The following is a 17,293-nucleotide window of genomic DNA, read 5'->3' as shown; positions in this document are numbered from 1 at the left end:
TTCACTACCACATCACCATGACTAGCTCCATAGTGTTCACTACCACATCACCATGACTAGCTCCATAGTGTTCACTACCACATCACCATGACTAACTCCATAGTGTTCACTACCACATCACCATGACTAGCTCCATAGTGTTCACTACCACTACCACATCACCATGACTAGCTCCATAGTGTTCACTACTACATCACCATAACTAGCTCCATAGTGTTCACTACCACATCACCATGACTAACTCCATAGTGTTCACTACCACATCACCATGACTAGCTCCATAGTGTTCACTACTACATCACCATGACTAACTCCATAGTGTTCACTACCACATCACCATGACTAGCTCCATAGTGTTCACTACCACTACCACATCACCATGACTAGCTCCATAGTGTTCACTACTACATCACCATAACTAGCTCCATAGTGTTCACTACCACATCACCATGACTAACTCCATAGTGTTCACTACCACATCACCATGACTAACTCCATAGTGTTCACTACCACATCACCATGACTAGCTCCATAGTGTTCACTACCACATCACCATGACTAACTCCATAGTGTTCACTACCACATCACCATAACTAGCTCCATAGTGTTCACTACCACATCACCATGACTAGCTCCATAGTGTTCACTACCACATCACCATGACTAGCTCCATTGTGTTCACTACCACATCACCATGACTAGCTCCATAGTGTTCACTACCACATCACCATGACTAGCTCCATAGTGTTCACTACCACATCACCATGACTTGCTCCATAGTGTTCACTACAACATCACCATGACTAGCTCCATAGTGTTCACTACCACATCACCATGACTAGCTCCATAGTGTTCACTACCACCACACCATGACTAGCTCCATTGTGTTCACTACCACATCACCATGACTAGCTCCATTGTGTTCACTACCACATCACCATGACTAGCTCCATAGTGTTCACTACCACATCACCATGACTAGCTCCATAGTGTTCACTACCACATCACCATGACTAGCTCCATAGTGTTCACTACCACATCACCATGACTAGCTCCATAGTGTTCACTACCACATCACCATGACTAGCTCCATAGTGTTCACTACCACATCACCATGACTAGCTCCATAGTGTTCACTACCACTACCACATCACCATGACTAGCTCCATAGTGTTCACTACTACATCACCATGACTAGCTCCATAGTGTTCACTACTACATCACCATGACTAGCTCCATAGTGTTCACTACCACATCACCATAACTAGCTTCATAGTGTTGACAACTACACCACTATGCCTAGCTCCATAGTGTTCACTACAACATCACCATGACTAGCTCCATAGTGTTCACTACTACATCACCATGACTAACTCCATAGTGTTCACTACTACATCACCATGACTAGCTCCATAGTGTTCACTACCACATCACCATGACTAGCTCCATAGTGTTCACTACCACATCACCAGGACTAGCTCCATAGTGTTGACAACTGCATCACCATGACTAGCTCCATAGTGTTCACTACCACATCACCATGACTAGCTCCATAGTGTTCACTACTACATCACCATGACTCGCTCCATAGTGTTCACTACCACATCACCATAACTAGCTCCATAGTGTTCACTATCACTACTACATCACCATGACTAACTCCATAGTGTTCACTACTACATCACCATGACTAGCTCCATAGTGTTCACTACCACATCACCATGACTAGCTCCATAGTGTTCACTACCACATCACCATGGCTAACTCCATAGTGTTCACTTCTACATCACCATGACTAGCTCCATAGTGTTCACTACTACATCACCATGACTAGCTCCATAGTGTTTACCACATACCATGACTTGCTCCATAGTGTTCACTACAACATCACCATGATTAGCTCCATAGTGTTCACTACCACATCACCATGACTAGCTCCATAGTGTTCACTACCAGCTCCATTGTGTTCACTACCACATCACCATGACTAGCTCCAAAGTGTTCACTACCACATCACCATGACTAGCTCCATAGTGTTCACTACCACATCACCATGACTAGCTCCATAGTGTTCACTACCACTACCACATCACCATGACTAGCTCCATAGTGTTCACTACCACATCACCATGACTAGCTCCATAGTGTTCACTACCACATCACCATGACTAGCTCCATAGTGTTCACTACCACATCACCATGACTAGCTCCATAGTGTTCACTACCACATCACCATGACTAGCTCCATAGTGTTCACTACCACATCACCATGACTAGCTCCATAGTGTTCACTACTACATCACCATGACTAGCTCCATAGTGTTCACTACCACTACCACATCACCATGACTAGCTCCATAGTGTTCACTACCACTACCACATCACCATGACTAGCTCCATAGTGTTCACTACCACATCACCATGACTAGCTCCACAGTGTTCACTACCACTACCACATCACCATGACTAGCTCCAAAGTGTTCACTACCACTACCACATCACCATGACTAGCTCCATAGTGTTCACTACCACATCACCATGACTAGCTCCATAGTGTTCACTACCACATCACCATGACTAGCTCCATAGTGTTCACTACCACATCACCATGACTAGCTCCATAGTGTTCACTACCACATCACCATGACTAGCTCCATAGTGTTCACTACCACATCACCATGACTAGCTCCATTGTGTTCACTACCACATCACCATGACTAGCTCCATAGTGTTCACTACCACATCACCATGACTAGCTCCATAGTGTTCACTACCACATCACCATGACTAGCTCCATAGTGTTCACTACCACATCACCATGACTAGCTCCATAGTGTTCACTACCACATCACCATGACTAGCTCCATAGTGTTCACTACCACCATCACCATGACTAGCTCCATAGTGTTCACTACCACATCACCATGACTAGCTCCATAGTGTTCACTACCACATCACCATGACTAGCTCCATAGTGTTCACTACCACATCACCATGACTAGCTCCATAGTGTTCACTACCACTACCACATCACCATGACTAGCTCCATAGTGTTCACTACCACATCACCATGACTAGCTCCATAGTGTTCACTACCACATCACCATGACTAGCTCCATAGTGTTCACTACTACATCACCATGACTAGCTCCATAGTGTTCACTACCACATCACCATGACTAGCTCCATAGTGTTCACTACCCACCACACCATGACTAGCTCCATAGTGTTCACTACCACATCACCATGACTAGCTCCATAGTGTTCACTACCACATCACCATGACTAGCTCCATAGTGTTCACTACCACATCATCATGACTAGCTCCATAGTGTTCACTACCACATCATCATGACTAGCTCCATAGTGTTCACTACCACATCACCATGACTAGCTCCATAGTGTTCACTACCACATCACCATGACTAGCTCCATAGTGTTCACTACCACATCATCATGACTAGCTCCATAGTGTTGACAACTGCATCACCATGACTAGCTCCATAGTGTTCACTACCACATCACCATGACTAGCTCCATAGTGTTCACTACTACATCACCATGACTAGCTCCATAGTGTTCACTACCACATCACCATAACTAGCTCCATAGTGTTCACTATCACTACTACATCACCATGACTAACTCCATAGTGTTCACTACTACATCACCATGACTAGCTCCATAGTGTTCACTACCACATCACCATGACTAGCTCCATAGTGTTCACTACCACATCACCATGGCTAACTCCATAGTGTTCACTACTACATCACCATGACTAGCTCCATAGTGTTCACTACCACATCACCATGACTAGCTCCATAGTGTTCACTACCACTACCACATCACCATGACTAGCTCCATAGTGTTCACTACCACATCACCATGACTAGCTCCATAGTGTTCACTACCACATCACCATGACTAGCTCCATAGTGTTCACTACCACTACCACATCACCATGACTAGCTCCATAGTGTTCACTACCACATCACCATGACTAGCTCCATAGTGTTCACTACCACTACCACATCACCATGACTAGCTCCATAGTGTTCACTACCACATCACCATGACTAACTCCATAGTGTTCACTACCACCACCACATCATCATGACTAGCTCCATAGTGTTGACAACTGCATCACCATGACTAGCTCCATAGTGTTCACTACCACATCACCATGACTAACTCCATAGTGTTCACTACCACTACCACATCATCATGACTAGCTCCATAGTGTTCACTACCACATCACCATGACTAGCTCCATAGTGTTCACTACCACTACCACATCACCATGACTAGCTCCATAGTGTTCACTACCACATCACCATGACTAGCTCCATAGTGTTCACTACCACTACCACATCACCATGACTAGCTCCATAGTGTTCACTACCACATCACCATGACTAGCTCCATAGTGTTCACTACCACATCACCATGACTAGCTCCATAGTGTTCACTACCACATCACCATGACTAGCTCCATAGTGTTCACTACCACATCACCATGACTAGCTCCATAGTGTTCACTACCACATCACCATGACTAACTCCATAGTGTTCACTACCACTACCACATCACCATGACTAGCTCCATAGTGTTCACTACCACATCACCATGACTAGCTCCATAGTGTTCACTACCACATCATCATGACTAGCTCCATAGTGTTGACAACTGCATCACCATGACTAGCTCCATAGTGTTCACTACCACATCACCATGACTAACTCCATAGTGTTCACTACCACTACCACATCATCATGACTAGCTCCATAGTGTTGACAACTGCATCACCATGACTAGCTCCATAGTGTTCACTATCACTACTACATCACCATGACTAACTCCATAGTGTTCACTACCACATCACCATGACTAGCTCCATAGTGTTCACTACCACATCACCATGACTAACTCCATAGTGTTCACTACCACTACCACATCATCATGACTAGCTCCATAGTGTTGACAACTGCATCACCATGACTAGCTCCATAGTGTTCACTATCACTACTACATCACCATGACTAACTCCATAGTGTTCACTACCACATCACCATGACTAGCTCCATAGTGTTCACTACCACATCACCATGACTAGCTCCATAGTGTTCACTACCACTACCACATCACAATGACTAGCTCCATTGTGTTCACTACCACTACCACTACCACATCACAATGACTAGCTCCATTGTGTTCACTACCACTACAACATCACCATGACTAGCTCCATAGTGTTCACTACCACATCACCATGACTAGCTCCATAGTGTTCACTACCACATCACCATGACTAAATCCATAGTGTTCACTACCACTACCACATCACCATGACTAGCTCCATAGTGTTCACTACCACTACCACATCACCATGACTAGCTCCATAGTGTTCACTACCACTACCACATCACCATGACTAGCTCCATAGTGTTCACTACCACTACCACATCACCATGACTAGCTCCATAGTGTTCACTACCACATCACCATGACTAGCTCCATAGTGTTCACTACCACATCACCATGACTTGCTCCATAGTGTTCACTACAACATCACCATGACTAGCTCCATAGTGTTCACTACCACTACCACATCACCATGACTAGCTCCATAGTGTTCACTACCACATCACCATGACTAGCTCCATAGTGTTCACTACCACATCACCATGACTAAATCCATAGTGTTCACTTCCACTACCACATCACCATGACTAGCTCCATAGTGTTCACTACCACTACCACATCACCATGACTAGCTCCATAGTGTTCACTACCACTACCACATCACCATGACTAGCTCCATAGTGTTCACTACCACTACCACATCACCATGACTAGCTCCATAGTGTTCACTACCACTACCACATCACCATGACTAGCTCCATAGTGTTCACTACCACTACCACATCACCATGACTAGCTCCATAGTGTTCACTACCACATCCCCATAGCATTTCTGCAATGTGCCTCCCTCCTCTCACGTATGACCAGCTTTGTGGCAGTCAAAACGGTAGCAGGTGGCACACATTCTCTCTCTCTCTCCCTCAATTAAATTTCAATTCAAAGGGCTTTATTGGCGTGGGAAACATATGTTTACATCGCCAAAACCAGTGAAATAGATAATAAACCATAAAAAATGTACAGTAAACATTACACTGACAAATGTTTGATATACTCCTCACACACAATAACACTCACATGCACGCACACACGCTCATACAATTATGCACGGCATGCAGGTAGGAATGCACACACGCACACACACACACACACACACACACACACACACACACACACACACACACACACACACACACACACACACACACACACACACACACACACACACACACACACACACACACACACACACACACACACACAAGCACAAGCACTCAAATCAGTGCAGAGATATTGAAGCATGTGGATTACTTTATTATTAGCATCACAGTCTCTAGTGAAAGTCTACACACCCCTTGCGCAGATCACAATTTGCTGCTTTAAAATGATACTTCGGGATTTGTGTGTGTGTGTCTGTGTGTCTGTGTGTGTGTCTGTGTGTGTGTGAGGGGGAATCAGATTAACTTGTGGATACCACAAGCGCAATTGCTAGTAGGGCAATGACTGGAAGTCTATAGCCATAGATTTCCAGTCACTGTGCTAACGCTAGTTAACATTGGCTCGCAAACTGTCTCGAACTTCCTTCTTGCTGGACACAGAGACATAACAATGTTATCCACGAGTTCATCTGACTCTGGGGAAGTAGATAAAGTAGATCAATCCAAAATCCTGAAGTATCCCTTTAAAATGAAATCTTAAAAGGGATTACGTTAGATGTTTTTCCTATCGATCTACACAACCTACTGCACATTTTCAAAGTGAACGAAAAATGCTGAAAGGTCCCGCTAATTGGATAGTCGGGATTTTCCTTCAGTGGCAGCTCTGTGGATGACCTCAAACTTTCTTTCACTTTGTAGGTTGTGTAGATCTGTAGGGGAAATCATCCAACGTCATCCCTTTTGAGATGTTGTTTTAACGGCAGCACAATGTGAAGACTGTGCAAGGGGTGTGTGGACTTTCACTGGGCACTGTATGAGTGTATTTGTGTGAGTGTGCGTTTGTCGTGAATGCATGCCTTTGTCTCTTATATTTCTTAATTTGCTTGTGTTTAGGTTTGGTGTTGTAAAAGTGTTTATGTGGTATGTGAGTGCTTGTCAATTTGCATTCGTACGCATATGTGCATGATTATGTGTTGTTTGTATTTGATATACATCGGTGTGTGCGTGTGTGCTTAAAGTTAGTCGTGCGTGCGTGCCTGCTTATATGAGTGAGCGTGGACGTTAGAGCATGTGTGCGTGTATGTGCGTGTATGCATGTGTGTGTGTGTGATATGTGTGTCTTGGAAGCGACCAAGGGTGGCTAATGTGCGGACCCTTTTAAGGCCCTCTCTTCCAGCACCACACAGGGAAAATGGTGGCCAAATGATCTGTGTCAATGGCGGAGAGCTCAGTGCCTGTCCACTTCCCTGTCCCGTATAGCCACTGAGAGACAGAGTACATACAGAGACCCCTCTTCCCCTGTCTGTCGGTCTGTCTGCCCACCCGCCCGCCCTCCGGGACCTCCCACAAATTCTCATTGTATCCATTCTTCTCTCTCTTTCTCTCTCTTTCCATCTCTTTCTCCATCTTGTTGCCACACACCTCTCTTCCCTCTCTCTTATTCACTTTTGCCCATTGCTTTCCAATAACCTTTTCGTCCTCCCTATGCTCGTTCTCTTTTTGCATTCCTCCACCATGCATGTTTTCTTCATGGTCCCTGTCTCTCTCTGTCTTCCAGGCTGACAGGCAGACAGACAGCAAGGCATGGTTCTGTGTAATTATGGGTCTTAAACAAGCTGCTGTTCAACAGGTGTGAAATATGTTCTGTACAGGATGTGTTCCCACATCCATCCATCCATCCCCCTCCTCCTCTCTCTGTATATCCAATCCATCTCTCTCTCTCTCCTTCTCCCTCGCTCTCACTCTCTCAACCCCTTCTTCCACTCTGTCTAATGTCTTTCTCAATCCTGCATGATCCCTCTTTGTTTCTCATTTCCTCTCTTCCTTTCTGTCCCTCTTCCCATCTATTTGTAGAAGGTCTCTGGGTTCTTGGTTCTCTGCCTTTCCTCTCCTTCGCCTCCTTTTACTCCCCCCTCTCTTCCTTCTCCTCTTCGGGAAGTCTCTCATCAGTATGTAGTGTTCTCTCTCTCACTCTATCACTCCGTCTTTTCTCTCCCTCTTTCTTCCCTCCATCATGTTGCTTCCGTGGACACCGTGTTCCTCCCAGAACTAGCTGAACGTGTCAGGACCTAAAAGAGTCAACACCATTTTCCGCTACAGAAGAGACCTCCTAACGTCATCACTTTCCACATATTACTCCTGAACACACCTTTCATCTGAATGAATTGAACAGTTACAGCGAAAAACATGTCGACTCCTTTCAATCACAAAACCTCAACACCTGACACACCTTAACATTTCGAACTAAACTCAGCAGCTCATCAACTCTCCCTTGGAACTTGGACAGACCCAGTACAGACACAGGTAAAAACAACACTTCGAAAAACACCTCAACTCCTTCGTTTTTACTCTCAACTTTCTTTCACTCTGGACACCGAAACCAACTCTGAGACTACCCTTTCTACAGAAATTACCGAATCTAGGTAACTTCCAAACACACAACTGGTACACTTGACTTTACATGTGTTTTAATGCTAAATGCAATGCAGTCTGGCCGAATGCCATTTGATGCACAAATGTAGAATGAGAATTTCACTGTGGATGATAAAGGTTATGATAACCTACAGCCAAAGCCCTCAGTCTTCTGTAGAATGAGAATTTCATTGTGGATGATAAAGGTTATGATCACCTACAGCCAAAGCCCTCAGTCTTCTGTAGAATGAGAATTTCACTGTGGATGATAAAGGTTATGATCACCTACAGCCAAAGCCCTCAGTCTTCTGTAGAATGAGAATTTTAATGTGGATGATAAAGGTTATGATAACCTACAGCCAAAGCCCTCAGTCTTCTGTTCAGGGAGCAGGGAGCAGTACCTGGCAGTAAGAACACTAGGAACACACTCCACAGGCCAGGGTGAAGCCAGAACATTCTCACAGAGGAAATTATATTACATTAACACAGGATTCCTCATGATCTCTCTCTCTCTCTGTGTGTGTGTGTGCGTGTGTGTGTGTGTGTGTGTGTGTGTGTGTGTGTGTGTGTGTGTGTGTGTGTGTGTGTGTGTGTGTGTGTGTGTGTGTGTGTGTGTGTGTGTGTGTGTGTGTGTGTGTGTGTGTGTGTGTGTGTGTGTGTGTGTGTGTGTGTGTGCCTACACAGTTCTCCATTCTCTAAATCATGTTAGATTGATCTATCGTTTGATCGCGGATCTACATTTAAAACGTTGCACAATCTTATGGCTGCCAGCTGTAAGACAACGTTTATTGGACTTGATATGAAGTTAAGGGTTGAGGTTTCGCTCATGGTTTCAAGTCTGGGGTCGGTTGGGATTGAAGATTGGGGTTAGGGTTAGGGTTCAAAGTTTAAAGTCAGGGCACAGGGGCCAGTCTTCGTGGACTTGCAATCAGCTATATGTATGATGACTTTAGATCACATAGGACTGGATGGAAGGCTGTCCTGCGCTTGCTGGTTAGCATATTTACTGTCATCTGGCTAACATATACCAGACGGGCAGGGACCGAGGCACGGCGAAGCATGGGTCCATGCTATAATGGATTATACACATCTCAGACATATTCAACAGGACTTTCTATATTCTGTTCTGTTCTATTCTGTTCTATTCTGCTATTTTCTATTCTGTTCTATTCTGTTCTATTCTGTTCAATTCTATTCTGTTCTATTCTGTTCAATTCTTTTCTATTCTGTTCTGTTGAATTCTGTTCAATTTTGTTCTATTCTTTTCTATTCTGTTATATTCTATTATGTTGTATTCTGTTCAATTCTGTTCTATTCTGTTCTATTCTGTTAAATTATATTATGTTCTATTCTGTTAAATAATTTTCTATTCTGTTCTATTCTGTTCTATTCTGTTCAATTCTATTCTGTTCTATTTTGTTCTATTCTATTCTATTCTATTCTGTTCTATTCTGTTCTGTTCTATTCGGTTCTATTTGTTAAATTATATTCTGTTTATTCTGTTCTGTTCTATTATGTTCTATTCTGTTCTATTCTGTTCTATCAGTCCTGAAATCCAGATTTAGTACCTGAGGAAAAGTCTATTTCACCATAAAATAATGTGGTTTTGTGCACGCACACACTCACACACACTCACACGCATTCACACACACACACACACAATGGTACCCTGGCTGGCTGGACAGTAACATGCGTATAGGCCGCAGGGAGGGAGGGGGAGGGGTAGCTAGGGTCAGGGTCGATGTTGTGTGCCTGCGTACAGTTAAGAGCACAGATTTATGTGCAGTCTGTACTTAATCAAACGTGCATTCCTTTGCTAACTCAACACACACACACACACACATCACATATGCACACACATGGACACACAAACACACACACAAGGACCAATGCACCCATCTTTTGAAACCCATGTGCAGGGCCTTCAGAAAGTACTCATACCATTTGACTTATTCCACAGTTAGTTGTGTTACAGCCTGAATTCAAAATGGATTCATCTAATTTGTGTCTCTCTCCCATCTACACACAGTACCCCATAATTGACACGGTGAAAACATGTTTTTAGAAATGTCAGCAAATGTATTGAAAATGAAATACAGAAATATCTCATTTACATAAGTATTCACACGCCTTACTCACTACATGTTCACATTTTTGGCAGCGATTACAGCTGTGAGCCTTTTGGGGTAAGTCTCTAAGAGCTTTGCACACCTGGATTGTACAATATTTGCCTATTATTCTTTAAAATAATTATTTAAGCTCTGTCAAGTTGGCTGTTGATCATTGTTGGACAGCCATTTTCAAGTCTTGCCATAGATTTTAAATCAGATTTAAGTCAAAATTGTAACTCGGTCACTCAGGAACATTCACTGTCTTCTTGGTAAGCAACTACAGTGTAGATTTGGCCTTGAGTTTTAGTTATTGTCCTTATTGTCTGGTGGAAAGCAGTCTGAACCAGGTATTCCTCTAGGATTTTGCCTGTGCTTAGCTCCATTCCATTTCTTTTTTATTTTTGGTCCTTAACAATTACAAGCATATCCATAACATGATGCAGCCACCACTATGCTTAAAAATATAAGGAGCAGTACTCCTTAATGTGTTGTATTGGATTTGCCACAAACATAACACTTTGCAATCAGGACAAAAAGTGAATTGCTTTGCCACATTTTTTGCAGTATTACTTTAGTGCCTTACTGCAAACAGGATGCATGTTTGGAATATTTGCATTCTGTACAGGCTTCCTTCTTCTCACTTTGTCAATTAGGTTAGTATTGTAGAGTAACGACAACATTGTTGACCCATCCTCAGTTTTCTCCTATCACAGCCATTAAACTCTGTCAATGCTTCCATTGGCCTCATGGTGGAATCCCTGAGCGGTTTCCTTCCTCTCCGGTGACTGAGTTAGGAAGGACGCCTGTATCTTTCTAGTGACTGGGTGTATTGATACACCATCCAAAGTGTAATTAATAACTTCACCGTGCTCAGAGCGATATTCAGTGTCTGCCTTTTTTTGTTTTTTAACCATCAACCAATAGGTGCTCTTCTTTGCGAGGCATTGTAAAACCTCCCTGGTGTTTGTGGTTGAATCTCTGTTTGAAATTCTCTGCTCGACTGAGGGGCCTTACAGATAATTGTGTGTGTGGCGTACAGAGATGAGGTAGTCATTCAAAAGTCATATTAAACACTATTATGCTAAGCAACTTATTATGGGATTTGCTAAGCACATGTTTACTCCTGAACTTATTTAAGCTTGCCATAGAAAACGGGTTGAAAAATTATTGACGGAGAGATTTCAGCATTTAATTTAGTATTAATTTGTAAAAGAAAAATTTAAACATAATTCCACTTTTTGAGGTATTGTGTGTAGCCCAGTGACAAAACAAATCTACATTTAATCCATTTAAAATTCAGGCTGTAATACAACAAAATGTGGAAAAAGTCAAGGGAGGTGGGGATTTTCTGAAGGCACTGTACATGTGCGTGGGCATATGCACACACTCACACACATATGTTGACGCACACACACACACACACACACACACACACACACACACACACACACACACACACACACACACACACACACACACACACACACACACACACACACACACACACACACACACACACACACACACACACATACTCTCCCCATCTCTTATCCCTGGAGATATCTTCTTGGGTTTCATATAGAAATTCTACTTGATCTACTTGGCATGGAATGCTCCCTGGATTGACAAAGAACATCAATGACAGAAAAACAAATGGGAAATAAAGAGAGGAATAAAATATACAAGACTATTATTAGGTTTACAACAAAACCCTCACAATTTATTGCTTCCAACAAATATGTATGTATCTCTTTTTCTCTTCATTTGTTTAGCAGGTTGACGTTTATTGTCATGAATCTTGCCCTGGAGGCAGACCTAAGCGATTTCTGATATAGATGGGCCAACTGCAAAGTCAAAATTGTCTATATCGTAAAAATTCATGAAAACTCAAATGAGCTATTTTAGTCTTAATTTAAGGTTAGGGTTAGGCATTATGGACTCTGCAGAAATATGTATTTCATATGTATGTATTCTTATTGGATTGTTGAATTTACAAATCAATTAGGTTGTTGCTGCCATGTTATGTGTTTGTCTTAGGTCGCTGTTTATGTAGTGTTGTGGTGTCTCTCTTGTCGTGATGTGTGTTTTGTCCTACATTTGTACTTTTTTTTTTTTTATCCCAGCCCTCGTCCCCGCAAGAGGAGTTTTGCTTCTTGGTTGGCCGTCATTGTAAATAAACATTTGTTCGATTCTTTTTTTTTAAAGGGTCAGATCCTTAAGAGGTTTTAACTGACTTGCCTAGTTAAATAAAGTTTAAATAAAATAAAATGAAAAAATGTAAGGTGTTATACCATTAGTTACACTTGCAGATAGGGGGAGAATGCGAATGTCAATTCCTCCCAGTCTGATATTGATGAGCAAGCGGTAGGTGGCGTTTCTGAAACACTATATTCTATTTTCATATTTATAACATGTCCGAGTTGACTATGTACAGTACATGTCCTGATGTGCATATATAGGTGTACGCTACCTGTTAGATATTTGGGGCATCCTTTGATGTGCTTTTGTATGTTCTTGCTGTAGGGGCGAGTTAGCTAGCAATTACTCAATTGTAATGGTTGCATTAGCTCCCTGCTAATTCACAGTTATTTCCATTCTAACAGACGAATCTACAGCCATGAACACACTGTTGTCCTCCACATCTAGTGTGCTTCCTTGTGTCTATCATTAGAATAAACACCAATCAACTGGGACCGCTGGCTGGGTATTACTTTATTTAAAAACGACTCAATAGATTTACGAAGTATGATCACATCTGTTACACCAGCTTGCGACAGATTTCTCTGGCAAGATGCATGACAATAAAAGCCAACCTGCATGTGTTTATTCCCTCTCTTATTCTCCTTCCCCAGAGAAATCTGCCTTGAATTGTTCTTACTGTTGCTTTTATTACACTCTGTTCGTTCTCAGTTTTACATCCACCATTAACGATCAATATTAGCTTCCTCTACTTCTCGTTCTTTCCTTCCATGTTCACTCATTGGTCCCTCTCATTCTTTCCTTCTTTGAACCCTCAAACCTCCCTCTTCTATTTCAGCTCTCCTTTCTTCTATACCTAATTGCCTTCCTCTCTTTCTTTCTCTAATTTGCTTCCCTCATCCCTTCCATCCACCTCTTTGCATTCTTCCTTACTTTTTTCAGAGTTTCAGACGTTCAGACTTCGGTTTCTAATTTACCTCCCCCTGCTCCGCCTAACTCCCCACCCCCGGCTTACTCTTAAAAAATAAATAAGCAAAAAAAAAACATACAAGAGCCTTCCATTCAATTTATCCGGTCTGTCTCTGCTTTAGAAAATCAGAGAAGGGGAGAGGAGAGGAAGGAGGAGGGATGGGGGGTCCTGAAGGAGACAGTGAGAGACAGACAGACATAAAGAGAGGGAGGTAGAGAGAAACAGAGAGGAAGAGAGGGAGCAAAGGGACTTGGATAAGAGAGAGTATGGGAAAGGCAGAGAGAGAGAGAGAGAGAGAGAGAGAGAAAAAGAAAGAAAGAAAGAAAGAAAGAAAGAAAGAAAGAAAGAAAGAAAGAAAGAAAGAAAGAAAGAGAGAGAGAGAGAGAGAGACAGAGATGGTAGGGGCGTTTGGTGAAGTGAGGGGCCATGTTAATTTGGGAAAAATGTAAACAGCATGTGTAACTGTTCAAAGCGTGACCAACTCATTTTATATCATTCCCCCTCTCCCTCGCTCTTTCCCTCTCTCTCTTTTCCTCTGGGTGCTGCTAACTTCTGTCAATAGGGAATCTGTACTGCATTAACCCTGCAACACCACTTTCTCCTTCTCTTACTCAATCTCTTTCTTTCTCTCGCTCTCTATTTTTATCTCTCCTTCTCTCACACACAAAGAGTCAAGGATGGGGTTGAGTAAAGGATGTTAAGGGTCAATCTCTCTCTCTCTTTCATCCCTCTTTCCTTCTCTCTTTCTCTCTGCTTTCTCTTGTATTCCTCTGTCTCTCTGCTCTAGATCCAGGCGTGGGTTTGAGCCATTGAAAAGAGTGGATATGCTCTGGTGTCACAGCGCACGGACACAAACACTGTTATCTAAAGCCCCGACACTAATTGACCCTTACAGCCATAATATGAAGTGTGTGTGTGTCAGAGAGGGAAAAAGGGAGGGAGAGAAAGAGAGAAAGAGAGAGAGCGAGAGATGATCTATTTCACTTGCTTTGGCAATATAAATATATGTTTCCCAAGCCAATAAAGACCCTTAAATTGGAATTGAAAAAGAGAGAGAGAGCAAGAGAGAGAGGGAAGGAAAGAGGGATGAAAGAGAGAGAGAGAAGAGAGAGAGAGAGAGAAGGAAAGAGGGATGAAAGAGAGAGAGAGAGAGAGAGAGGTCAAAGGCAATATGTTTTGTTTTTTGAAGTTGTGGTTTATATTCTTTGTTTGCTCAAAGTATCTGAGACAACTTGAGTTTGTTTCAAGTGCAATAGTTATATAAGTGATATTGAATGAGTTGTATGGGGGGGTTGGTTAGTTATTTTAACCACTCTTTATTGAAGACCACCTGAAAGTGTGGGAGGGAGGGAGGACGGGAGGGAGGGAGGGAGAGAAGGAGAGAGGGAGGGAGGGAGGGAGAGCGAGAGAGAAGGAGAGGGACAGAGAGAGAGAGAGAGAGAGAGAGAGAGAGAGAGAGAGAGAGAGAGAGAGAGAGAGAGAGAGAGAGAGAGAGAAAGAGAGGGGGGGGATCTTCTTCAGCCTACTATTCTTTTGTTTTAATGCTTATAGCATCATTTCGGCACACAATGTTTCACCTCCCTTTCCATTTCCCCCTTTCACAGACATGGAACAGCAGCCGCACAAGCTGTCCCAAGAGGCAGGTGTGTGTGTGTGTGTGTTCTCACACCCTGACTAACGTGAATCATGTACTTTCTCATATCAGTGACAGCTAACTAGACAAGGGCTTTAGCTGCCCCTGACCCCTCTCAACCCAAGCCATTTTTTACAATGAAGGAAACTTTCCATTCACTCACGCACACACACACACACACACATACACACACTAGAACTCATTTCTACAAGCTTGTAAAAACTTACTTTCAGATGAAATTGCCTCCTTAATGTCCTACACTGTAACTTCCATTTTAAATAGTACAAGGATGTTTTCCAAGCGAAAATTGTATATGTTTTGATAAAGATATGTCACGTCTATAAAAGGGGCCCTTTTTATCACATTTTATCTCAGTATTTGTTCAAATGTTTTCTATAAAATGTACAATGTGCCATTATAGCATTTCTTTGGAGGTCATTGTATTTTGTTTGTGATTTTCTGCAGACAAAAGTTAATATAATATACTATAATGATTCTGTATTCTCATATAAATGTGTTATAAGTATTTGTTGTCTTGTGAATATGCTTATGTTATTACACATTTCTATATTAGAAGAGGGATTTCCACACTTATCTAAACATATTCACGATTCATATCTATTGAAATTGAATTAGAAGTTTGAGAAAAGTGGTGCAGGAAACGAAGTGCAAATTCCCCTTGGTCATCATGTTATTATTATCCAAAATATACAACTAACTGGGAACCTCAACTGTGAACAATCAAAAAATGATCAAACAACAGAAATGCCACTGGTATGCTTTGTAAAATAATAATTTGTGAAAGCTATCGGTTCAGGATATTCAAATATGAAATATGCAATAATAATAACCATTACTATAATAATCATCCTTATAATAAATAAATACACATTTTTATAAGAATGTTATTGTGGAAGATAATTTACACGTGATCATTTTTACTGGGACTTACCTTCAAAATGCATTTTTAATTTTCGCAATATCCTTTATTTCCTTTCGGCGCGCACTGATTAAATCAGCAAGACTTTCTCCAAAGGCTACTGGAGTAATTGCGTAATGATGAATTCGAATATCTTTTGTTGATTTAACCTTTTCAAAACTTTTCTCCATAAACTAACATTTTTCCTTGATTAGTCTAACTTGAAGTGCCTTCTCTTAAAAAAAAAACATATTCTGGATCCTATGTCCATGAAATGTCCATGGAACTTTACACCTTCTCTAATTAAACGTTTGTGAATTGATGATCAAAAACATCGCTAACGCCGAATTCTACCGGTGGGTCGCTGTTTATAAAAGCCGAGGTGTGCGCACCAAATCCGCCTGGCTGACATTGACGGTCCGCAGACTTGACGGGTGTGTGGTCTGTGTGACAGACTGACTGACGGCGGAGGGTTTTTGTAAGGAGGGCGAAAGTTTTTCTGTCCCCCTCCTTTCCCCCTCCCATCCTTTTCCTCCTTTCTTTAGTTATTCTCCTGGTGATTCACCAAGTTGACGCATCGGCTAAACTTGAAGGAGTCGTTGGAAGCAAGAGACTCGAACTTGTCACAACTAATTTCTATCTCTGTGATTCTTCCTTTTCATCAAACATATTGTTATTTCATTCGTTCCATGCTTCATCAGGATATTTGTACAAGTTAGCCTATGTCAATGGCATATAGGCTTGCCTCA

At 42.2% G+C, this 17,293-nt stretch overlaps 1 protein-coding gene across 1 annotated transcript in view; it reads right to left on the bottom strand.

Moving 5' to 3' along the window:
• LOC118363108 (uncharacterized) overlaps positions 1-17,293 on the bottom strand; it is a 19,967-nt gene extending 2,674 nt beyond the window's left edge. The window contains exon 1 of the mRNA XM_035743819.2: positions 16,578-17,293. Within this exon, the coding sequence (XP_035599712.1) occupies positions 16,578-16,590 (13 nt within the window). The 5' untranslated portion in view covers positions 16,591-17,293. The remainder of the gene's footprint in view (positions 1-16,577) is intronic.

The sequence above is a fragment of the Oncorhynchus keta genome, chromosome 30, assembly GCF_023373465.1.
Source record: "Oncorhynchus keta strain PuntledgeMale-10-30-2019 chromosome 30, Oket_V2, whole genome shotgun sequence".
Classification (NCBI taxonomy): Eukaryota; Metazoa; Chordata; class Actinopteri; order Salmoniformes; family Salmonidae; genus Oncorhynchus; species Oncorhynchus keta.
This window is presented reverse-complemented; position numbering and strand designations above follow the sequence as displayed.